The 27,044-nt window shown below is 52.8% G+C and overlaps 1 protein-coding gene across 2 annotated transcripts in view; it reads left to right on the forward strand.

Annotated features, from left to right (window-relative positions):
• The window catches only part of VAC14 (VAC14 component of PIKFYVE complex), a 94,184-nt gene that overhangs the window by 27,696 nt on the left and 39,444 nt on the right, over positions 1-27,044 (forward strand). For both annotated transcript variants that reach the window (XM_032486704.1, XM_032486703.1), the window contains exons 11-13: positions 3,516-3,660; positions 3,917-3,982; positions 17,857-18,013. In XM_032486704.1, the coding sequence (XP_032342595.1) occupies positions 3,516-3,660; positions 3,917-3,982; positions 17,857-18,013 (368 nt within the window). The remainder of the gene's footprint in view (positions 1-3,515; positions 3,661-3,916; positions 3,983-17,856; positions 18,014-27,044) is intronic.

Below are 27,044 nucleotides of genomic sequence, written 5' to 3' on the forward strand. Positions count from 1 at the left end.
TTGAGAAAATGCTTGGTGGAAATGGGGTTTTGCTGACATCTTGAAATAACTCAGAAGCCCCAAAGAGTGACTAGTCTAGACTTTTTGGAACCAGTGCAGAAATGTGTTTTAAACCATGAGTGAGCTCCATTCTGTTCTCTGGGTAAGGTGAGCCAGGGCGGAGGGTACGCCGCCTCAGGCTCCTGAGCTGAGCATACAGTGCTGCATGCCTGCTCTCGGAAGGGCTGGGTCCCAGAGTCCAGCTGCCCACAGAGTGTGCACGGAGCCCAGCATACAGCAGCTGGCCCCACCCAGTGGGACAGCTGAGAACTGCCCCCTCAGAGGTAGGCAGGATTGTGGATCCTCCCTTTCCCAGGCACTGAGGTCAATCTCCCTAGTGCCCTGGGGTGTGCCTGCTCCCCATGGCCTTCACTTCCAGCCAGCCAAGGGAAGTGAGAGCCAGAGAGCGCACCTCCAGCTGAGGGAGGGAGTTCTCCATGCCTCGTGGCCTTGGACAGATATGTGCATTGAAGGACAGGGTTGCTAGAACTGTGGGGACCCTTTCAGCCATGAAGTTCCGGTTGGTTGAAACTGTGAGTTAAGGAGCCCCGCTGGCCGAAGGACTATCTGGCCTGGCATCTTGGGTTCTTCTTTGGGCCGTTTGGACTTGGAGTACTCCCCACAAAGATGAGCACTGAGCTTGCCCGGTGTCCTCTCTTGCCCTCCATGGAGACTTTGCCTTTCTGACAAGAAAATACAACCTCTTTATTCCTCCAGCTCACGGGGCTGCCCGGTGTGACCTGGCCAGGTCACACAGGGGCTGGCGTCCTGCTGCTCCTGCTGCTCCTGCTGCTCCTGCCAGGAGACAGTTGGAAATGATGCCACTGTGGCCTCTCCTGAGCATGACCTATTAGGAGGCTATGCCTTGTGGTGGATGAGGCCACTCTGGACTCAGACTGCTCGCATTCAAACTGCTGGCTCCACCGCTTCCCGGCTGTATAACATGGAGAGATTACTTAACGTTGCTGTGCTCTGATTCCCTCGTCTCCAGAGTGAGGATAACATTGCTGCCGGCATAGGGCCCTTGAGGAAAGTAAATGAGGCTGTGCGGGTGCAGAGCTCAGCAAGATGCCTGGCACAGAGAATTTGTCCAAAACACGTGAATTATCATCATTTTTAGTACCATCATTGTTGTCATTGTTATCAGCCGTGTGTTGTCACATCTCCCCCTACCCCAAAGTTTGTACACCCCGCTGGGCCTGAACTGCGGGGTGGATGGGGGAGCTGAGCTTGGCACTGCCTTCCCACCAGCAGCTCAGGACACAGCCATGCTAGTCTTGCAGCCCTGAGATCCCCAGGTGAGTAAAAACTAGACCTCCCTCCTGGGGACTGTTTCTGCTAAGAATGTGGCAGTGACCTGCCACCACATGTGGGGCACTCGGGGCACCCTGGGCTCCACGTGGTATCTCCTGCTGGGGAAAGAGACTCACTGTGGATCTTGGGCTTGTGGGGTTAGGAAAGAACAGGCAGGGAAGGAGGCTCCTGTTCACTCCCCACTGCTTTCCCAACTCGCTTTGTTAAGTCCTTGCGGGTAGGCGACTGGAGCATCTGCAGCCATGGGATCCTGCCCTCCCTGGGAGAAGCACTTACAGAGCACAGCAGAAGGAGCTCGGTAGGAGGCCAGCAGGCTGGGGGAAGGAAGGACTTGGGGATTTGGCATGAAACCCTGGCCATCGGAGGAGGAAGAGGGAATATCTAGGAAATTGTCAGAGAGAAAAAGAAAATGCTTAGGAAGCCCTAGAATGGACTGTCAGCCTGCACCGGAGAGCTGTGCTGTCCATGGTGGGAGCCACTACTACATGTTGCTGCTAAGCGTGGGTATTATGGCCAGTCTGCACCGAGGTGTGTTATAGGCGTGAAAGACGTGCTGGGTTTCAAAGACTTAGGACACAAAAAGAATATAATATATCTTATTACTGATCTGTATATTGATTTTTATATAGATTATATGTGAAATGATAAATTGGGTATGTTGGGTTAATTAAAATATATCATTAAAATTAATTTCACCTGTTTTCTTTCTGCATTTTAATAAAAAACCGGAAAGGATAAAATTCCCTATGTAGCTCGTAGTATATTTCTGTTGGACAGTGAATGTGAGAGAGAGAAATTAAGAGATTGTCTGGGAGCCCACATTTGCCACTCTGGACTTGTCTATCTTCCTGAGTTTCCCCATCTGTCTTAGACTACCAAAGAACCCACATGCTTGGATTTCCTTGGAAGACCCCAGAACTTCCAGCCATATGGCTCTTTGGGAAATCTTAGTGCCGGCACCACCCAGAGGTTCAGGGCTCCTGGGCCACGTCACTCACATGCCCATCCCCTCTGGCCACCAGAGGATAGAAGTGTCCACTTGCACCCCTGAAACGAGCACCATGGGAAATCATCAAACCATATTAAATAGGAGTTCCGTTTAGCACTTAACAGAGCTTGGAATCGTGCCCTTTAGGAATTCACATCAAATGAGCTTCAGAGAGGCTGCAGGCGAATTAGGAAAGCACAGGCATCGAGTTCCTGATGCAAATGAATAATTGAGCAGCCTGGAAATACCACGAAAGACTGTTTTGCACAAGACTGTACTGTGTTGGGGGGGAGGGGAGCCCCTCCCTGCCATCCTAAGGCTCTCTGTCCTTGCGTCCCCACCCCTGACAGCTCTAGCCTCTGCCTGGGCACCATGCTTTGGGAAGAGAGGGAAGCTTCAGTGTCCTCTCAGCACCTAGCTCTCTTGGGGCTGCTTAGTGGGACTTTTCTCTGCATGATGACCAGCAGGACTTCAGGCCAGGGAAGCCAGAGAGCCTGTGCCCCACTGGAGCAAAGGCATTCTGAACAAGCCTATTTACTGTAGGCAGAGCTGTGTTGCCTCTTCCTCAACTCAAATGAGAATGTTACAGCTTCAGGGGCGACTCTCAAGGCTTCTTAACCAGGCCAAACACTGTGCTGAATGGTCCTGTCCTCACTGGAAAAAAAAAAGCCATGGTCCCTGTCCTCACTGGAGAAATGTCCTTTGGGTGCATGGTGAAGAACCTATTGGATGTATAGGGTGTTACCAGGCCCTCCCCAGACTGTCTGGATATAGTGGTTTAGTTTTATCAGCAAAGAGTCTGGATGTGATGCCCTGAGGGCGTTAAACAGGCTTTCAGCTGTGAGGTCTCCTGGGGCCCAGCTCAATGACAACAGATTTTCTCCTGTATCAGCCAAGCTAGTGTTAGAAGGCGAAAGGGGAAGTGGGGAGGGGGTGCCCAGCAGATTAGCCCTCCTCCCCGAACATGGTTGTCATGGCTCCAACCTTGGAGAAGGAGGAGGGAGACAGGGAGAGGAGCCCTCTGAGCACCACACGAGGTGTATACCCTCTCCACTGTTCCTGGACAGCAGGCAGAGCATGCACTTCTGAGTGTGCAGGGCTGGGGTGTTGCTGCGGCTTGAGGGCCAGAGGCCCCAGGGGGTTCAACCCGGCTCCTTCCTGGTCTTGCTCATAGTGCTGAAAGGGCTCCGGTCACCCTCCACCTCGATGGGATTGTGCAGGTGCTGAACTGCCACCTCAGTGACATGGCCATCGGGATGATGACCAGGATCGCCGTCCTCAAGTGGCTCTACCATCTCTACATCAAGACTCCCCGGAAGGTGAGCTTCCAGGCCCAGTAGGCCCCTGTAAGCCAGGGAGCTTCTTCCAGGTGTTTTTTGAGGGCCTGCCTGTGCTTAGTAGGGTTTTGGTCATTGCAGTTCTGGAGAAACTCTAACAAGCAGAGGAGTGGCAGATCCCTGAAGATCCCTTGGTGTTGGGTTGAGGGGTTGGTCCCTGCAGTGGAACCCTGTCTGCAGGAACCCCGTCCTGGAGCAAGGGAGAGCTCACTGGTGCCCCCGCTTCTCTGCTCTCCAGATGTTCCGGCACACGGACAGCCTCTTCCCCATCCTGCTCCAGACATTATCGGATGAATCTGATGAGGTAAGTCACCAGCACCCTTTCCTAGCTGCCAGCCTCCCCTCCTGAGTGACTGACAGGATCGTGTAGCTAAGAAGTGCTTATTTTGTTATTGCTGTTGTTCTCTTAAACCAACACCCCCAAATCACCCTATTTCCTCATACCTGGTGAGGTGCATCCATTAGAGGAAAAGCTGTGTTTATTGCCCTCAGCTCTGGGAATAAGGACTCTTCCTTAATGAGCCCGTCCGAAGAGCACTCTGGGTCCGGGCATGTACAAGGAAACCAGTCCAGCAGGGAGCCTTGTCCCTGGAAGGCCGTAGAGAGGTAGTGGGGTGCCCAGTGGCAGGGTCCAGCCTGCTCAGCTGCCCATACTTGGGCACGTCACTTCCTGACTTCTCACCTCAGTTTCCTTCTCCATCCAGTGGGGTAGTAATAGTACATGAGGTTGTGAGAATGAAATGACCCACGGAAAATGCCAAGTGCTGTCCCGGCACGTGATAAGCACGCAGGGAGCATCAGCCAGACTCCATTTGGACCTCTAATTTGAAATTGGACCCTGAAGCTTTGTTTCTGTTGGGATTGCCAAGAGCTAAAGGGAGAGGATGGCCCCATCCCAGGCAGGAGGAGCCCCAGGTGGAAAACCCAGAGAGTGGGAGGGAGAGAGAGCAGGCCCTGCAGCCTGCCATCTGGGGGAGGGGCTCCTCCAGCTGCACAACTCTCAGCACGGGAGCATTCTGTTCTGTGGACTTCTTTTTTAAGACTCTCCTGCCTCCCAGCCAGGGGGCAGGATTTGTATCTGGGCATTGCCATTTGCCAGGGTAGCGTCTCTTCCCTCTGTACCAGCTCCAGGCTGCGTATCAGATGCTGGCAGCCCATGCTGTGGCTTGCCCCTCTTTCCCTCCTCTGGGCTCCAGGCAGCTGTGGGGTCCATGAGGCAGCAGGCACAGACATCTGCAGACCTCCCAGCTGCCTAGTGGGAACACAGGAGTGGACAAGGACTGGGGTAAAACGGAGAGGGACATGGCTTACAACTCCTGTAGCAGGAGCCACCTTGGTCTTTCCTGGGCTGCTACCAGGCTTCTGTGAGGCTTCCCTGAACCTGAGCTGAAGAGAGATGCAGACAGGCAGGTGTCCACCTCTAGGTCCTCTGAGGCACTCTGCACTTCCAGAAAAACCCAAAGCAGATAGTCTGGGAATCTGCCCGTGTCCCCTCCTGCCTGCTCACCACGCACATGCGTGCACACACACACACCACCACCCCCTCTCTATTTCCCCCACCGCCAACGCAGCACGAGGTCCAGGTGGACATGGCCCAGTTCTGCCTGAATTTGTAGTGACTCACTGCACAGTCATGGCCCTCATTTCAATACAAAAAGGAAGAGAAGAGCTTTACTGATTGGCTCCTTCCCTAGGACTTCAGTGAAAGCAGCTGAGTTTTCAGTCCTTTAAATTGAGTTGTTTAATCCCATCCAGCCTTCTCTGCTCGCAATTGGTTTTTGTGTGCATGTGCATTTCAAGGGAGCTGGAGGAGATGCAGTCCATTAAACAGCTCTGTTCAGGTTGTGGCTGTGGAAACTTGATTTGCTGAAGTGCCAAATGTTGTCAGTCTTTAGGGGCACATCTCATGGGCCTCCAATGGGGAGAGGGTAGGAACTGCTCTTGGCAACAGTTACCAAGGGTGGGGGGAGCACTGCTGTAATAGGAGGGAAGAGTCCCTGCTTTCCCATCTCTCCAGGGGAGGGATTTGGGGACCTCTGTATCAGTGGGGAGTCATGATTCTGCCACATCCTGGTTCTTCATCAGAATTACATTCCTAAGTGGCCCCCACCCTATCTGGTGACCTTGAAGGCTTACTTGGCAATGGAAATACAGCCACAAACAAGACAAAGTCCCTCTTCTCCTGCAGCAAGCATATAGGATATATAGATCGTGCTCTCTGTTAGATTTTCCCAGTATTTCCATACCCTGCCCTGATCTCAGATTGGATATCCCTGGAGTTCAAGACCCTGAAAGACCATTCAGTCAAATCAGACTACAGCCAGACTGGTGGGAAGAGGCCCCTTCACTTCTGGAATGTAACCATGGCCCCCCGTGCAGGGCCTTCCATCCCGCCTGGGGCCCTTTGATGCACAGGTATCCCCTTAATAACAGCTGACTCTTGTGAAGTCATTACAGTGCCAGGAACCGTGCTCAAGACCCCCTGTGGTATCTACAGAATCCTCAATAAGTCTGAGCCAAGTACTGTTATTACTTCATTTTGCAGTTGAGAAACCAAGACCGAGGAAGGTGAAGTAACTTGCACACAGCTAGGGAGTGATGGGGCCAAACTCAAAACCAGATCTCTTTGACGACAAAGCCCTTCTTCCTAATCTCTTAGCCACCATGCCTGTGTTTCACCACATGTTGCCTCAGCCACCCACATGAGAACCCGAGCTTGTGTTTAGTTGTGCTCATTTCTGCCCTTTTTCCCTTGTTCCACAAGATTTTGAGAAGAGTTCTCAGTCTAGTGTGGAGAGGGGCGTGTGTATTCTGGAAAAGCTCTCCCTCAGCACCTTGACCTTTTGTTCCCTTTTCTTACTGATTTATTGATCAGAGACATTCCATGTATCATCTGTGTTGCGAGTGTTTTTCTCTCCCAGTATGAGTGTGATAAACCCACATGCTCATCACCCTTGGCAAGAGCCGCTGGCCTCAGGGGACATAGTGTGCCCAGGTGTTAATGATGCAAGCACTGGGCACAGGGAGGGGCAGAGCCTCAGAAACCTAGCACTGCTCCCACCCCATGTTCTGCAGTCCCATTGGCATGTGGCCTCACTGGGTTGTCTCATCTGTCATTGTTTCTGGGTTTCCTCCCAGTGACAGCTTGGTAGTCCACACCCTTCTGGCATCCTCAGTTGTCTCTGCTTTTCCATTATTCAGGATAAGTGGCTGTTTCCTCAGTACTGCCTGCTCCTTGCAGACTTTATCTGAAAATCCCTTTTGTCAGAAAGAATTTGCAGGTGTCAAATTAATATTCTTGGCACCAGAGTAGAAATCCTCCCATTAACTAGAGCGCCAATTACTTGTTTTTAAGTGAAAATGTGACCCTGATTCAACAGCGTGGAATGCAGGGCACATGCTCAGAGCTTCCTGCTGGACGCTGGTGGGAGGTGGGACTGCTTCTTCCCCTGCCCGGAAGATGCCAGTTGTCGCCTGCCTCCGGAGCCTGCAGCTGCCTGGGCGGGCTCTGCCCGTGAGCCCCCGGAGGACAAGTCCTTTCCATGCTCTTAATGGAGTGGCCTGCCTGGGAGGGGCCTCAGTTACCCCCAACCCCACTCCCAAGCACAACTGCCTTTTAATCTGCATTTAAAATCCTCAGCGGATAGCAATGGATATGTGTCATTATACGTATGTCTAAACCCACAGAATGTACGACACCAGGAGTGAGCCCCATGTCTACTGTAGACTTTAGGGGATAGTGTTGTGTCAGTGTAGGTGCACTGATTATAACAAATGCACCTCCGTAGTGAAAGGGAGGCTGATAAGGGGGAGGCTGTGCATGTGCGGGGCAGGAGACACGTGGGAAATCTCTGTACCTTCTGTGCAACATTGCCATCACCTAAAACCTCTTTAAAAAATAAGATCTATTTTAAACAAAATAAAAAAATATGTAGAAGTTTTTGAAAGTCTCAGTCTCAGAAGAGAGACCCGGAAGGATGTCTGGTGCCTGCTCCAAGGGAACATAGCATCCCAGACATCAGGTCACCAGACCTGAGCTTGAATCTCCAGGAGCTCTGCCCCATCCTTACCAAGGACCCCGGGCAGGAGCCTAACCTCTCTGACCTATGTGAAGGATGAGTGATGCCTGCACGTGCCTCAGAGACTGCTATGTAAAGGGGCTTTGTAAAGCTCCCAACCTGATCCTGGCCCATAGTAACAACCTGTCTGTCGTCCCAAGATCTTTAGGGGGAAATTGGCATTTTGCCGGGTTGAGTTCTCCCGCCTAGGAGCAGGCCTCACCCCCGTTTAAGTCATCTTGTAACACTTCGGGGTCTTTCTTTGTAGGTCTTATTATTATGAAGTTTGCTTTTGGTATTTAATATTTTGTTGTGACTTTGAGTGGCATCCCTTTCCAGTAAGGTTTTCTCCTGGAGTGACAGTGTGGTCTTGTGGCGGAACTTCTAGGAGTCCAGTCCTGGCTCTGCCACTTAGTAATTGGTTGACCTTGAGCAAATGACCTAGCTTCTCTAAGACCCAGTTTCCATATCTGAAAACCAAAAATAATAGTGGAATCCCAGCTCCCAGGTTTGTTGTGTGGATTAAATGAGACCATGAGTATCAAGTGCTCAGCATAGGACACAGCACAACTAAACATACGGTAAACATTAGCTCCTCTGATGCTGGTTGTGATTTCTGTAAAATTGTAGAGACACACACTGAAATCAGGAATATGGGCTCTGTGTTTGTCCCACATCCTTTCTGCGTACAAGGGGGATAGTGAGCCTAAGAAGTGATCAGGGGCATCTAACAAAGGTGCTGAAAGTCTGCCATGGAAGCCGGGATGGGGTGCTGCCTTATCCAAGACAGCCCTCTCCAGTCTAGATGCACCTCTCTGAGCATTTGACTTTGACCTGACCTCTTGGACTGCCCCTGGGATGCTCACCTAGAATGAGTGTGACCAGTGGCTAGGATGGCCTCGGAGTGGTTTGAAAAGCAGCCAAGGTGAGGAACAGGAGGACAGGCGCCTGCTCCACACTGCCTCCCTCTCCTTGCGACCGGGCAAGTCCACAGCATCGCTCACCTCAGTTTTCTTCCCTAAAATGCAGTTGGACTGGATCTTGTTAGTCCCTTCCAGCTCTGACTTTGTGTGGTCCTGACTCCATTGCCTGGAATACTAATGAGGCCTGCTCAAAAGTGGACAGTCTTCTGTAAGAATGGGGCTTGTTTTTCCCTCTCATATCCTTGCCTCAGTTTTTATTTCACTCCAATTTTCATTCCATCCACTCTCCAAAACAAACAAAAATACTTCCCCCCCCCCCACTTCAATTCTGAAGATTTCTTGACAGTCAGATCACAGGCTGGAGAACCAACGGGTAAGATGTCAGGGGTCTGTGAACTTGGTTCCTCTTGCCGAGGCCCTACCAACATGTGGAGATGAGCTGGATCCCAGCACAAGCAGCCCGAACAGGAAAGGTGTGGACCGTTTCCTGCTGCAGCCCTCCAGGGAGGGGCATTGCCAAGGATACGAGACACTGGTCCCCTCAGCTCTCCCTGGGGCTTCCTTTTGGGGGAAGAGGAGGAGGAATGAGCAGGGAGAAAAGCCGTGGCCAGCCAGGCGGACATAGGCCTCCAGTCACAAGCCCCAGGGACCACCAGCCCCAGGTCCCCCTGACCCAGCAGAGGCTCTGGCAGTCACTGCTAGGGGTCCTGGAGGCCTTTTTCTGCGAGCCCTTGGCAGCAAACTGTTGCCGTGGGGCAGGGGCGGGGGGGGGGGGGTCATGGTCACAGGCCCAGAATTGCGCTCAAGGGGAGGCCTGCTGCTCTCATTCTTCCACTTCTCTACACTGCGCACTTTCAGTGCCCCACATCAGCCTCCCACAGGCAAAGGGGGACCCACAATGCCCGCAGTCATCTGCTGTGAGAAGGCAGGTTTGTGTGCCGAGAGGGGCTTCAGTCTGAATCTTTCAGTATTCCCTCCACTGATGAGCCAGTGAGGACTGAAAGCCACACCATAACTAGAATTTTGATTGGGCAGGGGCTGTGGCCTGGCACCCCCGGTCTCCTGAGATGGGCAGAGGTTGGCAGACACAGGGGAGGCTGGCTTTCCCATAAGGCCTGGTGGCACAGGAAGGAGTCCACGAAGGGGAGCCAGCTGGGAACCACCTTCCCCTGTACAGGGCTGGCAGCTCTTGCAGAGCCAAGTGATAGGCCGAGTGGCCTGTAGAGCTGAGCACACACCTGCCCCAGTCCATCTCTTCTTGAACTCAGGAAGCGATCAATCATCGCACCTAGAAAGGCCTAAGTCCAGCAACCCAACAGAAGCCCTATAAGGAAGCCACACACACCAGGGCCACTGTCAGAATCCTCTGGAACTTTAAAAAATCTGGCTGCTTGGGCTTCACCCTAGACCTCCTAAATTGTTTCCTCAGGTGGGGCTGCATGGCCTGAGCGCCAGTGTTCTGCACAAGCCCTCCAGTAATTCTGATGCACATCTCCGGTTGAGAACTTCAGGTGTGGACCAGCCTAAGATCCTATTGGGAGACTATGGGCCATGCCCCTAGCTCTCAGTCCTGATGCCCTCTCTCCTCAAGGTGGTGGCAAGGCCAGGGCCCTCTGTTTTCACCCCCCACCCCATTCATGGCATCTTCAGAAGTCAAAAATTTTCCCAAGATGTCTGTTCATTTTTCTTCCTCCGGAGATAGCCAAAGCTGGATCAGCTGAATTTCCGTGACACCTTCAGTTTGCAAGGCCCACTGATGGGGCGGGGATTTCTGTTGGCTAGAGATGCTGAAGGCAGGAAGCCCACCTAACGCTCACCCCACACCAGAACTGTGCTAGGATCATCATATGTGCCTGGTCTTAGTTCATCTCCACAAAAGCCGTTGAAGGGTACATTCTGCTGTGTCCCCATTTCACTAAAGCAGAAATAGACTCGGAGAAGTGAAGTAACTTGGTCAAGATCTCAGCTTGATGGTCCATAAATCTATGAAGCCTTATTTACCATGTACACCACCCACTCCTCCTGCCCATCAAGGCCAGCCAGGTCCCCGTCTGTATCATTACAGCATCCTGTGCCCTTGCCACACTCTGTAAGGACAGAGGCCATGCCCAGCACATAGTAGGTGCTCAGAAACATTACATGAGCAAGTGAACAAATAGGAGGTGAGGCAGATGGTGAGCTGACCCCCCTGCGACCTGCCCTGCCCTCCTGCCTCCTTTGCTGGGGCCTGGCCCTGGCTCCTCAGGCTGGAGCTGAGTATGGCTTCCACGTAGGCTGGGATTAAGCAGAGACCTGGAGGTGGGCAGGAGACCAGGAAGCCCTGCACTGCTCTCCTGGTTGCCATGGACCTGTACCCCAGAGATGGCCCCTCGGCTCATCGCCTGGTAACCGAGCTATAACGGTGTGCACACTGCTCCTGAGCTGCCCCTGTTCCCTGCCTAGCTCATGGGGAGAATTTATCACCCCTGCTGGTCAGGGGCCTCTGTGATGCAAGTGGGTGATGGCTATCTTCGGCAGGAAGCCTTGAGGGGATGGAGAGAAAAGGGTCTAGGGGCCAGGGAACTGGTCTTCAGTTGTCTCACCCCAGGCTAGCCTTTCCCTCCTCTAACCTCAAAGGGATGGCAGCTGGAAGGTTTTAAGCTGCCAGAACCCACACTGTGCTGTCACTGTTAGTGAAGTTTAATAAGTATTAGGTGCTGGCCTTTGGCAAGTATGGCACAGAACTGGACACTTAGGGAAGGACTTCAAAAAAGTCCTAAAAGTAAAAGAGAAGAAGAAAGAAAGAAAAGAAAGCAGTCCTAATTCTTAAGGGCCTGTGTTCAAAGTAAGGCAACAAACCAAGTTATAATCCCCCCCCCTTTTTTTTAAGGTTCTTTTTGCTTTAGTAAGACATGCAAGGTTTTAATCAGGGTGGTTTTCTCAGTGGTAAAATAGGCCTAAGCCTGAGCAGTTCTTCTCCTCCACCCCCAAATCTAAGTGTTCTTTTTGCCAATGCTTTCTCTGCTTGTTGCAGGTGGTGGGGTGGCAGGGTTGTGGGGCCCGTCCCGCAGGAGTTGCTGGGCATGGCCTGTTCTGACCCCGTTGTAGCTGAAGGCTTTTCTAGGAAAATCACTTCTTGCCAGGCTGCACTAGCCTGGGGCCTGGTTGCTGCCTTCTGCGGCTCAGGTTTAGGGCATGCCTTCCTGGGGATGGCAGCCTGGCTTCCTAGGGTCCACCAGCTGCAGGAGCCATCCTTTCGGTGTCAGGGATTCAACAGGCCTGACCTGCTGCACTATGTCCCCTGTAAAGGAGCGGGACAGGCTTCTGTATGCAAGGCTTCCTGTGGATGCCCAGCCTCGGTGTCTTTTCAGTTACTCTCAGCTCCACTTCCTAAGAATAAGGAGTAGCCCAACCTGACCCGGATCTCAGGCACAGCCCTATGACCCCACTGTTCTGGGCAGAGGCATCAGATAGCTCTTGGTAGTGGCCCACAGACCTCAGCCTCCAGGGCCTTCGGCCTGAATTCACCTCTTCTGCCTGCCTTAGTGTGTTCCTTGGAAACATTCTTGTGGCTTCCTCCTCACGGGGACTGGAGAGGGCCCATCTTGGGGATTTACTTCCCTCCCCATGGGATTGGAAGGCCGAGCCAGTTGACATCTGGGGCCTAATCAGCTGACTGGTGGCCTAGCCAAACTTTTGACAAAGTTTCTTAGAGATATGTGGGTAGAGAAACAGGAGGCCTCTCTATCCAGCCCCTTGGCAAAAGCTATCGAGAACTATCCATCTTCCATTTCCTGCCTGGCCCTGCAGGTCAGCAAGTATTTATTCAACATCTGCTGAGTCCCTCACCTTGGGACTTCATGTTCAGGAGAGAACAGGCCTCCCAGCCTAGGGACTTGGTCTTGCAAAGCGCTGGGTTTCCAGCCATTTCCAAGGTGGTGAAAGAGCAAGCAGGAACACCCTGGAGAGAGAGGAGGGCGCCTCCCACCATGAGGGGTTTTCCAGGGCTAGTCTGTGGACAAGATGTTGGGACAGGGAGTGTCTGGATGGACCAATGAAGGGAAGGAGGGAGACAGCTGACATCTGGGAGACTGTCCTTGCCTACTGGAATGCAGGGGGAGACAGCCTGCTATGGCCCATCCAAACGATGACTCTCCTCCCACACTTCTCAGGAGTCCTCTGGCTTCCTCACTTTGCTCCCCAAACTGTGTAGGGTTTGATGCCCCTTCCCCCTCATCCCTGCAGCCTTCCCCTCAGAGTTGCTTTGTCAGATGTTTTCCTCACCCAGTTGCCACCAATCCTTTCACTCTATCGATGGCCAGCTCACTCTAGGACCAAGGCCCAGCTGATGTGCCTTCCCTGCCCCCAGCCCATTGCCATGGTAACAGCAGGCACTCCTGCTCCTGCAGAATATTGCTCTCTTGTAACCTTCTTCCCTCCCTCTCTTTCTCCCTTCTTTCTCTCACACAAAAAGAAAGCACAAGTGTTTTATATTCATTCTGCGAAAAGCTGTGTAGTGCATACTAATTGGTGTGGCTTCCTCCTGCTTTCTTTGAGCCTTCCCTGTCCTCAAAGCCAGCACTACAGGCCAGTGCAGTCATGGGCCCAGCCAGCCTGCTCCCTGGAAGGGGGACGAGCTCTGTGTTTCTGGAGGCTAAGCGGTGCATCTATAGCTTGTGGCCTTTGTCCAGGCCATGAGCATAAGCAAGGCTTCTGAGATCACCATGTCCTCATCCCAGAGCTTCCTGCCCACAGGCCAGGGGTCTCCAGGGGAGTGAAGCACCAAAACCCCAGCCTAGCACAGAGACTCACAGCCAGGTCCAGCTGGAGGGCAACCCCTTTGTGATTTCTGTTGCTCTGTCCCAGGCCCCTGTTGACATTGCCCCCCACCCCTAGGGCGTCTCCTCACCCCCCCAAGCAGAGTCCTGGCCTAGGCCTGGGTCAGGACTGTGGTTCCATATTCTCATGTCCAGCACCTGGAATGACTGGGGTTTGCTGGTCATTTGGGAGAGAGCCAGCGGCCAGACTTGATGGGCACGGGAGCCTCAGAGCCTCGGAGTGGCTCCCCCTCAACTCCCCACTCCCCTCTTCAAGATGTTCCTTGGCCTGCATTTTGGCAGCCCCTTCAAGCTTCTTGCCGCTAGAGGCTGAACAAGAAGGTGCTATTCTCCACCTCCCACTTAAAGGGGACTCCCTCCCACTTTATGGGGCGGGAAGTGTGTGTATGTGTACAAGTGCTTACACGCACTGCTGCCTGTTAGCTTTAGCCCCCAGGGACCAGAGACAAATCTGATAAGTAAGCACCAGAGGAGAGGCTAGGATTATTGAAGGAACCGGTAGACAACATTTCCGGCTTTAATTGTGCAACTGAAGTATAATTTGCGTTCATTTGCCATTTGGTGTTAAACTTTCTAAAATAAGAGAATTCAAAATGTAAAATATGCAGCTTTGCTGCCTATGCTCCCCAGTGGGGCAGTAGGAGGTTCAGAAATGGGTGATGCAGATTCTCTTTGGTAGAAAAATGAAATCTGAAGCCATCTGTGTGTGTTCCACTGTCCCTGCCCAGTCCCTAATCCACTGACTAAGCTTGGCTGTGGTTCCAAAAATCTCAGAAGTGGTACGTAGGTATCTCCTATAATCTTCACAACAACCTTGCAAGGGCAAATCTCCATTGGCACATAGGAGGAAACTGAGGCTCCTTGTCACCTGCAAAATCAAGTACAGAGCTATCTCTTTGTCTGGGTCACCGTTTTTGATGACCTGCCCATGCATATGGTTTCCATCTGATCTTTGGCCATGCCCCCGCACCAGCCCCATGCCTTATTCTGGAGGTAGGCCAAAGCTTAGGTTCCTGGATGTGCCACGTGGTCTGGCCCTATGTCCATGAAAAGCTCATGCTAGTTAAGAAAGTGCATTACATGCCTTCCTCTACACCCTACCCCCAACAGTTCCCTAGCAAACTGGGGCTCAGATACTTCTAAAGTCTTCCAGCCCCGCTCCAGCTGCACACACGCTGCCTTATCAGTGCTTGTGAACCACCTGTCCCCTGAAGGGCAGGACCTGTCCGGTTCAGCCTTGCATCTCCTCCAACCTGCATAGGCCCGGCCCACAGTGGGCGCTCAGTAGATGCTGCAGGGAGGGGATTGGATGGTGAAGGTAACTGGTCCAGGGTCAGGTGGCTGAATGGCAGGGTCAGGATTAGAAGTCAGGACTGTCTGACCATAAAGCCCCTGTCACCTTGAACAGGTGATTGTGTGTGAGACCACAGACCAGTGAGGTCATTAGTTCTGGCTGGGTGCAAGGACAGCTGCCTCCTCTGGCCTCCCTTTCCCTTATATTATAGCCTGGTCCTGGGGCTACTCAGAGGGTGGGGACATCTCACGGGCAAGGCCTCTCAGGTGTGGTGATTGTTCCCAAGCATCTTTCCTGACAGAGAAGCAAGCACCACTGGAAACCTGGTATGGGTCATTGTGGGTTGTTGTGGCCCTTGTTGGGTCAGCATCTGGCCAAGTGCTGTCCTGGCCCCAGCTGCCTCGTCTTCTCACTGGCAGCATTTGACCATCAGAATTTGCTGCCCACATGTGCAGTCAGACCTGAGAGGAGTAGCCTGAGGCTTAGAGGCGCAGTCAGCATGAGGGATGCAGTGGGGCCGGCACATGCCACAAGATGTAAAGAGACACAGGTTGCCCCGCCCCCAGCCCCAATCAGCTCCCCTGTGAGTCCCAGCCAGATGTGAGATCGCAGGAAGTTGGTGAGGCCCTACTTCCTCAGCCATGGGCAGAGCAAGAGCAAACCAGTCTACGAGTGCCCCTAGACAGGGAATCAGGATCGGGTTTTGACATGATTCTTTTTTTTTAAGATGCAATTCATATCCCATAAAATTCATCCTTTTAAAGTAGAAACCCCCAAGAAGAAACCTCTGTGCCCATTAGCAGTCACTCCCTGTGTCTCACTCCCCCCCTGTGTCTCACTCCCCTTAACCCCTGGCAACCACAACCTACTTTCTGTCTCTATGGATTTGCCTATTCCGAACATTTCACATAAGTGTATGTGGCCTTGAGCACCTGGTTTCTTTCACTTAGCAAATGTTTTCAGGGTTCATCCATGTTGTAGAAGGTATCAGAACCTTGTTCCTTTTTATTGCCAAATAATAGTCCATGGCATGGATAGGCCATGTTCTGTTTATGCATTGATCAGTTGATGTACATTTGGGCTTGTGATATTATGATATATAATAAGAAATATATATTTGGTCTTCCTTCCCTGTTTTTGGCACAAAGGTCCTAAAACTCTTGGAATTTCCTAAGTGATAAGAGTGATAAACGTGTCTTTTGCTAGATTACTAAGGTGACTTTGGATCTCGCCTAAGGATGGAGGGTGATTGCTATTAGAATCAAACATATGATTAGAAGGTTGGAACTTGAAACCCCACCTCTGACCTCTAGACTAGAGGCTGAATCAGTCACCAAAGTCCAGTAATTTGATCAATCGTGTCTATGTAACGAAGCCTCCATAAAAACTCAAAAGGATAGGGTGTGGAGGGCTTCCCAGTTGTCAAACACGTGGAGGCTCGGAGAGAGTGGTGCACCCAGAGAGCATAGCGGCTCCGTGCCCATTTCCCCACCCTGTGCTTCTCTTGCATTTGGCCATTGCTGAGTTACATCCTTTCATGATGAACTTGTAATCCAGTTAAGTAAAATGTTTCCTGAGTTCTGAGCGGCTCCAGCAAATTATACCCAAGGAGGGAGTCCTGGGAACCTCTGATCTATAACCAGTCGGTCAGATGCAGTTGACAACCTGGACTTGCTATTGGCATCTGAAGAGAGCCTTCTTGGGGCAGTCTTACGATTGAGCCCTCAGCCTGTGGGATCTGACACTCTGTCCAGGTAGACAGTGTCAGAATTGAGTTGAATTGTGGGACACCTGACTTGTGTCAGAAAATTGCTTGGTGGTGTGGGAAAAAGATACACATCAGAATTGATATTGGACTCTTGGAGTTGTTTCTACTTTCTAGCTGTGATGAACAGCGACGGTGTGAGCATTCCTATGTAAGTTTTTGTGGGATGTATCTTCGGGCCCCTTGGGTCAAACACTAGAATCCTGTAACTCTGTTTAACTGTTGAGGCACAGCTGGCTTGCTGCTCACTAGGTAGATGTACCAGATGGAGGGGCTGCTTGGTCATGCAGCGCTGCACTATGGCTGCATTACTTCCATGGTCTGGGGCTGAAGCCCTTGGTTGCCATGGTTATTCTTGGCCTGGGTTCACGCACAGTCATCCATCCATTCATCTGATGCCTACTGGATGTCCACTGGGTGCTAGGGTACATCTGCTTGTGCTGGGACAGGCACAGCCCCTCTTCTGAACACAAAGATGAGTGGGGAGCAGAACAGGGTGGGCAGCCCTGCCTGTAGTGTGGTGAAGGGCCTGCTGGAGGAGCTGGGACAGGCTAGTTACTAAGTCTCTCACATACAGATGAACGCCCACAGTGTGCTGCTCCCCCCACACCCCCAGCCCCCGTGGGACACCACCCTGCTCCCTGTTGATGCCAGGTGAGGAGCAGGAGGCGATGGGTGCTATGCAGGGGAAGACAACTTATAAAGGTCCCGATTGTAGGGGCAGCCCTGGGGGCCTCTCACACCTGTGTATTCATGTCACAGAGACAGCTGAGAACTGAACAGCATGTCTGGAAGTTGGGAATCGCTCTATCCTAGAACCCAGGGTTACACCCTGAATGTGGAGGATGGCCTGGGTTCACCACTACCGAAGAATCTGTCCTGTGGTCTGATGGTGGGCTGGACTGTGACCAGCGCACCCAGCAGTGTGGCCTGGATGGCACTGTTGGGCACTCACCCAGGTTGCCATGGGACATGGCCAGTCGAGGTGCCCTGAAGCACACACCACACAGACTGCGCGCTGATGCCTGAGTCCCTCATCTTCTGGGGCCCAGAGAGGAGTGGTCATGGGAGAGCTGACTCCCAGTCTTTAGACTCTAGCTTGCTTCTTCCAGTTGCCCCTGTCTATTGCCTGTCTATATTCTCCTCAGTCCATATCCTTTGTAGAACTCTCTGAGCACTGCTAGAGCCAGAGTTTTGGCAGCTCTCACCAGCCTGTCGCTCTCTGCCAACCCCTCCCCATCCCCTGGAGGCAGCTGTCTGTCTCTGGCCACAGCTCAGTGTGCAGGTCCTTGTCCCTCATCCTCTTGCTTTTCTCCCCCAGGTTATCCTGAAGGATCTGGAGGTGTTGGCAGAAATTGCTTCCTCCCCCGCAGGCCAGACGGATGACCCAGGTCCCCTTGATGGCCCTGACCTCCGAGTCAACCACTCAGAGCTCCAGGTGCCACCCTCCAGCAGAGCTGGCCTGCTGAACACTCCCGGTGAGTCTTCCTCCAATGGTTGCAGCTTCAGGGACCCTGGGAATTGCAGTGCTCAGTCTCGTCCTGGACTGGACCAGCCTTTGGGCTGTCCCTCCCTGGAGCTCTGCCAGGGTGTGCGGGCCAGTGATCTGCCACGCTCTGGGAGGCAGACAGACAGACCGTGGCCTCCTGCTGCCTCCTGGCTGTCACTGCAGCAGCCCTCCACCCCTGTAAGAGACCCTCACATCCTTTTCCCTTCGTCTCCCTGCACCTTTCACACTTTTGAGCCACTGGCTAAATATAAAACCATCTGAGTCAGCTGATTATCTTTTCCTGGGGTGGCATCTCCCTGGTCAGGAATCAAGGGGCTTCGGAGTCTTGAGTCTCGCAGGTGGAAGACTAAGCAGCCATTTCCTTCCTCACTGAGAAGCTGAAAATAGCAAACAAAGTGGCAGGCAGCCCAGGAAGGAGAGGGGATAATTCAAACAAGATGTTTCCGGGCAGTCCTTGGATGTGAAGGTAGCCATGGCACTCCTGGTGCTTACCCCTCAGGATCCTTCCAGGTAACAGGTGGCTTTTCTCCCTGGGGCAATGCGACTCCCAGGTCCTGCCTCCCAGGCAGATGCCACTTTGCTCCAACAACACAATACTGGAAAATGCCCAGGAACATAAGTTGGAAGGAAAGTACCCAGCGAATCTTGGGCGTTTGCCTGGGGTGTCTCTTTGTCCCCTGAGCAGCTCTTGACATCCAGATACAAGGTCCTAGACAGCTCCTCCTAAGATGCAGAAGCCAAGGGCCAAGAAGATTTGGGGCCTTTCAGTGGCAGCTTCCCTCCTGCAGCCCCACCTTGCTGGTCCCACAGAGTACTGGTACCCAGCCCTGAGGACACCTGCTCAGCAGAGGTGGAGGTGACTCCAGGGCTGCCAGGTCAGTCACAGAGAGCCATGCATTGAAGACGTCTTCTGGTGATACTTGAAGTCAAGCTCCACAGTGGGGTGTCACGTAGGACCCCAGGCTCAGGCCACCGCCACTGTGCATGCTCTGCTTGCAGCTGGTCCCAAGTTTCCAGCTGTTTCTGGCTGAAGCAAGGAAGGGGCAGGGGGCTCTAGGAATGCCCAGGTTGAGTATGGGGCCAGGCCTGAGGAAGGGGTGGGGGCCTCCATGAGAGGGTACAGGAGCCGCAACTGATAGAAGGCTTCCTGCCAACAGAGGGCAGCTCTCAGATCTCCCTTCCCAGGAAGCAGCTGTCAGGCATCTTTTCTCCTCCTCAGAAGGGGAGACGCTGAGGCAGTGCAGCCTCAGGTAGGGGACACCTTGCTCTCCCAGGACTCTCTGTGATCTGTAAGTGTCTTTTCTCTTCCTCCCGGGCACAGAGAAGTCAGTAATGGTGAAATACCTTCCTGGCTAGCCGAGGGGTGGGGCCAGAAAAACAGCTGTGAGCAACCCAGGTCTGCTACAGGGCCTGGCCCGAGGCATTCCGGAAGCACACCTTCCACTGTTTGGAAGCAAGGGCTGAGGGGGACTTGGATGGCAAAGAGCTCTGAACCCCAGCTCCTGGCCCTGCCAAGACAGGTGGGCCACTAAGGAAACTGAAGTCATGAAGACTTGCCCCAGCTCACAAAGCTGTCAGACTGGCTCACATCAGCTAGGGACTCACCCTGAATTCATAAAAAACAGCCAAGTGTGTCAGATGGGAAGAAATTCCATCCTGGAAAGAGCACCAAGGAAATGCCTGCAGCCAGTAATGCTTTCTTCTTCGAGGATAAACAGAGCTATGGGCCCTATGCTCTTAGCCGGAGACCCACGTGTGCCCTGCAAGGAGTGTGAGAACCACACGTGCATACTGTCCACAGCTGGCACCAGATCTTTCAGATGTGGTTTTATAAGGTCAAAGTCAAGCTCAAAGCAGTAATAAGAGAGCACGGGAAGCCAGAGCTATGCCATGTCCCCTCTCCCGCCTCAGCTGCCTTAGGGAGGGCCTGCACCAGGCACCAAGGATGGTAGGAGTGGCTGTGTGGGTCAGAAAGCATGTAGGTTAAAAAAAAAAAAAAAAGCATGTAGTAAGGGCACACTCATTCCTTTCTGGCTGCTCTTTCTCCCATTGCTTCTCAGGCATGTGAGGGATTCATTCTGTGTGTTTCCATCCAGCTGTGCCCATGAGCAGAGGCTGCGAGGCCAGACCCTCTTCCTGTTTGGATTCTGCTTTCCTCTGGTTGACCAGGGCACAGCTCTGAGACCTTGCAGACTGTAGTGCTGTGTCCCTTTATGATAGATCTCTCTGCCCCCATAAAGGGACTTTTCTGGAAAGCCGAGGAGGCAGAGAGTCTAGCAAAGATGAAACCAGTAGGAACTGTAGCAATTGTAGGAAGCCAAATGGCCCCACTTGTGTGTCGGGTCTGTAAACTCAAGATGGTGCAGGTTGAATGCAGCAGTAGAGAAGCCGGCCGATCACACGCCTGGGCAGCTGCTGTGTTGGCCTAAATGCACCACAGCGGTGGTCTCCGGGGCCACAGGCTGAGTTGCCCACAGGGGACTTCGCTCTCTCTTGCCTGGCCTAGCATGAACATCTCTCCCTCCAGCATACAGCAGCACAGGCAGAGGTGATGGTCTTGTTTCTCCCACCCACCTCCCTTCATTCCTGACCTTGACAGAGCCCCAGGCTGGGGAGAGGGCCGCCTCTGAGGCAGTCAGGAGGGGAGCTGCCTGGGCGGACAGTGGTCTCTGCCAATAGAGGGACACCACCTTTCCCTGTCTTGTGTTTTGGTGAAATGATGTGAAAACAGCTGGTTGGGTCCCCTGTGACTTTGCAACTACTGTGCCTCTCTGCCTGCCTCCACACAGGAGGACATGAGAAGAGGGAATGGTGAGGTGCTGAGAACAGGCCTGCGGGGCCTGCCCTGAGCTGAGTGGAATGCTCGACAGAAGCAGGCTCTGGGCTCTGGGATGGGTCCGTCGTTGGAGATGCGCCTGGACATCCTGCTGCAGGAGAGGGAGGAGCCTGGGCCTCTGATCTGGGACCAGAGATCACCCGAGGACTGATGTTTGCCCCCAAAACTCAGTCTTCCTGACCTTCTCTCCCGGCCACAGGGCCCCTTCTTGGGCTAAAACAGCTTGTGTGAGTGTGCCCTGCAGGACACTGGTTCAAGGTGAAATTTGACCCCCAGCTGTAAACACATGGGCAAAAATGAATGTTCTGATTTGGTTTTGTTCTTTATAGCTCAGCCTGGTGTAGCCAAATGCAGAAACAAGTTCTAGAAGAAATCCAGAAACCCATCCCTGAGCAATTTTCCCTATAATAACAGTACCTCTCGTACATTCAGCTCTTGTGTAGGACTGGACACGTGTTCTAAGCACATCCCACGTGTTGGCTACACTAAACCTCACCGTGAATCAGCCCCTTGACCCTCACGACCTCATCTCCAAGGAGAGCACTGCTGTCATTCCCACCTGGGCTGAGGGATCATGACAGACGGTGGTGCTGGCCCAGGAGCCTGGCCTGAGAACCTGCTTTCTCCACCTTCACACTCAGAGGATGGGAACACATGTGAACCCCACCCTTGTCCACCAGTTATGACAGGGCTGGTGGTCCAGCCTCCTTCTCTGGGTGCTGGGCCGTGGCCCTAGCCTGGCAGTTTTGGGGGTGTCCCACCTCTTCACAGTGACTTCAGGGACTGCATTCCAGCCTTAGGCCACCTCAGCATCTCACCTATTGCCCTTCTGCTTCCTCCCTCCCTGACCTGCCCACCTCTTCCTCCAGCCACACCAGACCATTTCCCACCCCTAGAAAGCCTTGCCTGCTGCCCTTTGAGCCTTCAAGGTCCTTCTTCCCACATACCCTTTACAGGCAGCGTAAAAGCGCGTGGGCACTGGGGTCCTAGAAAGATCTAGGTTCACAGCCCAGCTGTACCCAACCTTGGGCAAGTGTCCTTGGGCAAGTGTCCTGCCTCAGTGCCATGTCTTCTTCCCCTGTAAATTGGGTGATGGGTCCTTTGGGGACACTGTGAGCTCTTACATGGAAGGGGTTCAGATAAATGCCCCATACATGTGAAGTGCTGCCTTTGCCTTTGTCCTAATAAGGACAAGTCACATGTGCTCTGGGCCAGCTCAGATGGCCCCTCCCCTGTGTGGCTCTCTGCGATATCCCAGGCCAGACTCCTCTCTCCTGCCTCCATTCCTTCTGCCCACCACATGGCATGGGTGGTGGAGTTCACACATTTCCTTCCTGGCCATGACCTCTTAGACCCATGCTACTCAAAGTGCAGACTGTGGCAGCCTCGTTGTCACCTGGAGCTCATCAGAAATGTGGGTGCTCAGGCCTAGCCCAGACTCAGAGTCAATTTTATCGGAATCGCCAGGTAACTTGTATGCTCCTCACAGTTTCAGAAGCACCATCTCAATAACAGGGGCCTGTTGTACTCATCTCTGAATCCCCAGCATCAAGTGCCCAGTAAGGGTCAGACCCTGTCACCAGTCCCCAACGCCGGGTCTGAGGAGGCCCTATCACCAGATAGAGAGCCTGGCCCCCTCCTACCTAGGCCCATTTCCCTTGATCAGCCCAAGGCCCCACCCTGCTCTCTCTAAGACTGCCCTCGGCCCTAGACCCAGCTCCTGCAGGAGCAGGAGTGCTGTTGTGCAGCCCCTCTCCACTGCCCTGTAGTTGGCAGTTCCTCCCAGACCCTGCTGTGGCCTATAAGTTTATCTCTTGCTCTGAACCAGGCAGCTGGAAAGCCTCCTGGATTTGGGTGACTGCCCGGGGCAAAGGGCTCCCCAGCTTTGCCACAGAAAAGAAAGTGACTGCCTTTTGGATCAGGTCCCAAGGGTACCATTGTTGCAACATCTTAACCACCTTTTTTCCACACAGCGGTGAGGTTTGGGCCCTCTGATTCAGCAGACTCCACACCCCCTGAGACCTTGCTTCACAAGAGGCCAAGGCCGTCCTTTCTCCCAGCACCTTGATTTTGTGCAGAAGGTGCCCCTTCCCCCCAACTCCCCATCCTTATTGGTTCCATACGAGCCTCCCAGTCATGCAGCCCCCTCCTCAGAGCACTTCCTGTGCCAGGCACTGCGTTATGCTCCTTATCCCCCAGAGGTTCACAGACAGGAACTGGCCCAGAGAAGGTGTCTCTTCCTCAAGACTGCCCTGCCAGTCAGGGTAGATCTGGGTCCTCTGGCCCTTCCCCCACCTCCTTAGGGCAGCAGATCCAGATGCCCCCTTGAGAGGCTGGTCAGGCAGGCTCACAAGCCCCAACCCATGCAGGGAGATAGATGGGAGGGCTGGGAGTGGAGCAGGGATCCTGCTGGGCCTGGGCTGGGCTGCTAATGTTTTTGCATCTGGTTTTGTTGAACTGTAACTCGCGTTGTGTATTGAGGCCAGGGCTATTTTTATCCTGACATGTGAGGCTCCTTCACGTCATAGCCACAAAACTCAATCCAAAACATCCCCAGGAAGGTTGTTTGTGAGACGTTCTGCAGATTCTCATGTCGCCACATCAGGTTTCACTTAGTAACATCTGCAGGGCTGGCTCCCCAGCCGCCTACCCCACCAGCCTGGCTTTGTGTACTGGGTGCTCCCGACAGCATCTGTCTGCCCCTCGGCCAGCCGGCGGTCACGTGAACTTCCTGCCAGAACCCGCTTCTCTAAACCAGAAATGCGAGGCGAGTGGCATCTCAGCAAGATTGGGGAGTGGAAATCCCGCTCTCCTCAGCCCCTCAAAGAGCCCCTCCCTCCTGAGACCCATGGCCAGGTTGATCCCAGCCCTCTCCTCTCCTCCCCACCTCCTGGTCGCCCAGCCAGAACGGCTCGCCCACCATCTTTGATGGGCCTGGAAGACTGTGCTGTCAATAATGCCACCTGAATAAAAGCCTCTCAGCCCTGTCATCCCAGCAGATCCTCATAGCACATGTTGGAGGGTGGGCTTCTATCTGGCTCTGCCCCCTAACAATGGACGGGCAGCACCTAGCGCGGGGGGGCCCACCTGGCGAGAGAGCTCAGCAGAGTTGGCTTTTATCAGAGCTACTGAGAAAGGGGGCCAATTCCCAGCCAAGCTTGTCAAATGTGCAGATGAGCAGGAGGCAGAGGTGGCCAGCAGAGGTGCTGTGAGCTTCCCACGGGGAGGAGCAGGCTGCGGTTGGGCAGAAATTAGTTCAGCTGAGAGAGGCCTGTCATTCCCTGTAGTAACACTCCTGGGGTGAGTTTGTTCTCTTTCCCCTTCCCTCCTCCAGCGCCTACAGCCCTGCCTGAGAACATCTCACAGGTTCTCCCTCAAGCCAGCTGGGCCTGAAGGGCTGGTTAGGCAAAACTGTGCCTGGTGAGGCCAGTGGGAAACTGAGGCTGGGAGGGACGGAGTCGGCCCTCATCCTGTCCACAGTGAGCACTGTGTTTCACCCCATACTTGCCCAGCCCACCCAGCCAGTGTTGCCACCCCTAACCCCACCATGAGAGGACGGCCCTGCCCAGACCTTTCTTCTCCATGCTGTGGGGCTGGGACCTCAGCGAGCTTCCCAAGGCCCCTCATCTTGTCTTGTAGAGGCTCCTCCTCAGGGGCAACAGCACTGACTAGGGTCCATTCCGGCCAGTGGGTGCCTAAAGGGCCAAAGGCCGCGGGCAGCTCCCATCAGCTGAGTCAGCCTCAAGAGGACAGCCAGCCCCCTCTCAGGTTGCATCTGGCCTCCTGCTCTTTGTAGTCTTTAAACTGAGCTGTGGCAGCTTTCTCAATAACTTGTCCAAAGTTGCACAGCTAGTAAGTGGTTGAGTGGAGATCTGCTCTAAACCTAGATGTGGTGGACTTCCCAGCCAAGCTCGAAAACACTGTATTTGATGCTTCCCACTGCCTCTGTAAGGACAAAACCACCCGGCACCTCTCCCCAGTGCCTACCCAAGACACCCAGCCCCTGAGGAATGGGGACCGTGGCCCCAGATGGGGAGGATTTCTTTATGGTCAGTCCCTGTTTTGGTCCCTTTGTCCTTTGGAATACTTTAGATCCTAAGCCTGGAAATGAGATGGGATAGGGGTGCACATACAGAAACAAGAGGGGGTCAGGGACATAAGGAGCCATCATGAACAAGCACCCAGGAGAAGGTGCAGGGAGCTGGACTCCAATCCACACACACCTCCAGTGTAGGGGATTGCAGCCTCTGCCCTCCAGCCAGGCCACCATGGGGACAGCAGAAATCATATTCTCAAGTGTGGGGACAGAGAGGAGGGGCTGCCTCCACAGCTGTATCTGCAGCCACCCCTGCAGAGATCAGCCCCAGCTGGGCCTGGGGTAACTTGATCCGTAAGAATGTGATACTTGATTCTGCAAACAGCCCCTCTGGGCCAGGGAGCAGAGACTGTTTGCCATTCCACAGTCACTCAGGACCTCCTGGGCCAGGCTTTTCCGGATGGGAACCCAGAACAACACACTGCAAACAACAAGAAGCTCAGTGAGGCCTGCCCTTGAACCAGGCATCTCACCCACGGCTCGCCCATGCACAGTTCACAGGAACTGTCAAGGAGGCTTAGGAGAGAGGACCATGATTTGAAGGTATGGCTCCTGGTAAGAAATCCTTATAGAGTAATTCACAGCTGGGAAAAAGAAAACAGAAAATACATTTTACATTCCCAGCCACTTCCCCGTAAGGACCACACGAGAACATAGGAAGTCTGATTTCAGCAAAATGACAGAACTGCTGGGAAAAAGTTTACTACTGTTTCCTGGCCACTGACAACTAATGAAGTCAGCCTGTAGGGGCTCCTCTGTACGGCTCACTTGTAGAACTCTGGATGGTTCCACACGTTCCTGTTTTGTGCTTTGGGCTGCTGCTTCTGGGAGCTGATATCCCCTCATACAGCCAAGCTTGATTCCCAGGGAACCCACACCCTGCCTGTTTCATGCCATCCTCTCCCTGGTCTGGGGAGGAAATCATGACTCCCACAGGGCTCCTGGGCCAGAGAGGGGTCAGCCCAGAAAGTGATGGCCCCAGAGGCCTCTGCCGGCCATTCTGCTTCCCCCAGTATCTTCCCTGCATTCCCAGAGAAGGTGCTTTCTCTTCAGCTCTTGACAGTATCATGGTCTCTGTCTCCTCAGTCTTGGCAGGACCTTGGCTTTCGTCTTTATGCCATCTTCTGCCCTCCTGCCTAGAAAGGTACCACCTCCTAACCTGCAAACCCCAAGCCCACCCTAACACCAGTGCCCCAGGGATGGGCATGAGCATGGTGGAGCTGCTGAGAATGTGGCCTCTGAAGACCAGATGCCTGAGTCGGAGGCTCTACCACTCACCAGCTCTGTGACTCTGGATAACCATCAGGCTAATTCACAGCTTCTCTATGTATATATTGAAAATAGTAATAGCATATTTTCAAGGATTGTTCTGAAGATTAAATTAGATACTGTGTTGAAGGGTTTAGACATGCATAGCACATAGTAAGTCCTTAGTAAGTGGTAGCTATCTGTTGGCTGTTAAGATACCACATTGGGGAGACGTTGGTCCAAAGGTACGAACTTTCAGGTAGAAGATGAAACAGTTTTGGGGCTGTAATGTACGGCTCGATGATTACAGTTAATGATACTATTTATTTACTTGAAAGTTGGTAAGAGAGTAGATCTTAAATGTTCTCACCACAAATAAATGGTAATTATATGAGTTGATGGAGATGTTAACTAACATTATGGTTATGATCATTTTGCAGTATATGCATTTCAAATCTACATGTTGCACACCTTAAACTTACAAATTGTTATGCATCAATTATATCAAATAAGCTGGAAAAAATATGAAAAATGAAGTATCTATAAAGTGAAAAAAAGATATGTTTTACTGGGACAACTGGCTATTCTTTCACATGCAAAAGAATTTGAACTCTTTCCTCAATATACAAAAATTAAAATGGATCAGAGACCTAAATGTAAGAGCTGGGGAAAAAAATTTCTTAGAAGAAAACAAATCAGTAAATCTGTATGACCTTGGATTAAATAATAATTTCTTAGATATCACACAAAAAGCACAAGCAACTAAAGAAAAAAATAGGAAAATTGGACTTTGTCAAAATTAAAAATTTGGGGCTTCAA

Source organism: Camelus ferus, chromosome 9 (assembly GCF_009834535.1).
Source record: "Camelus ferus isolate YT-003-E chromosome 9, BCGSAC_Cfer_1.0, whole genome shotgun sequence".
Taxonomy (NCBI): domain Eukaryota; kingdom Metazoa; phylum Chordata; class Mammalia; order Artiodactyla; family Camelidae; genus Camelus; species Camelus ferus.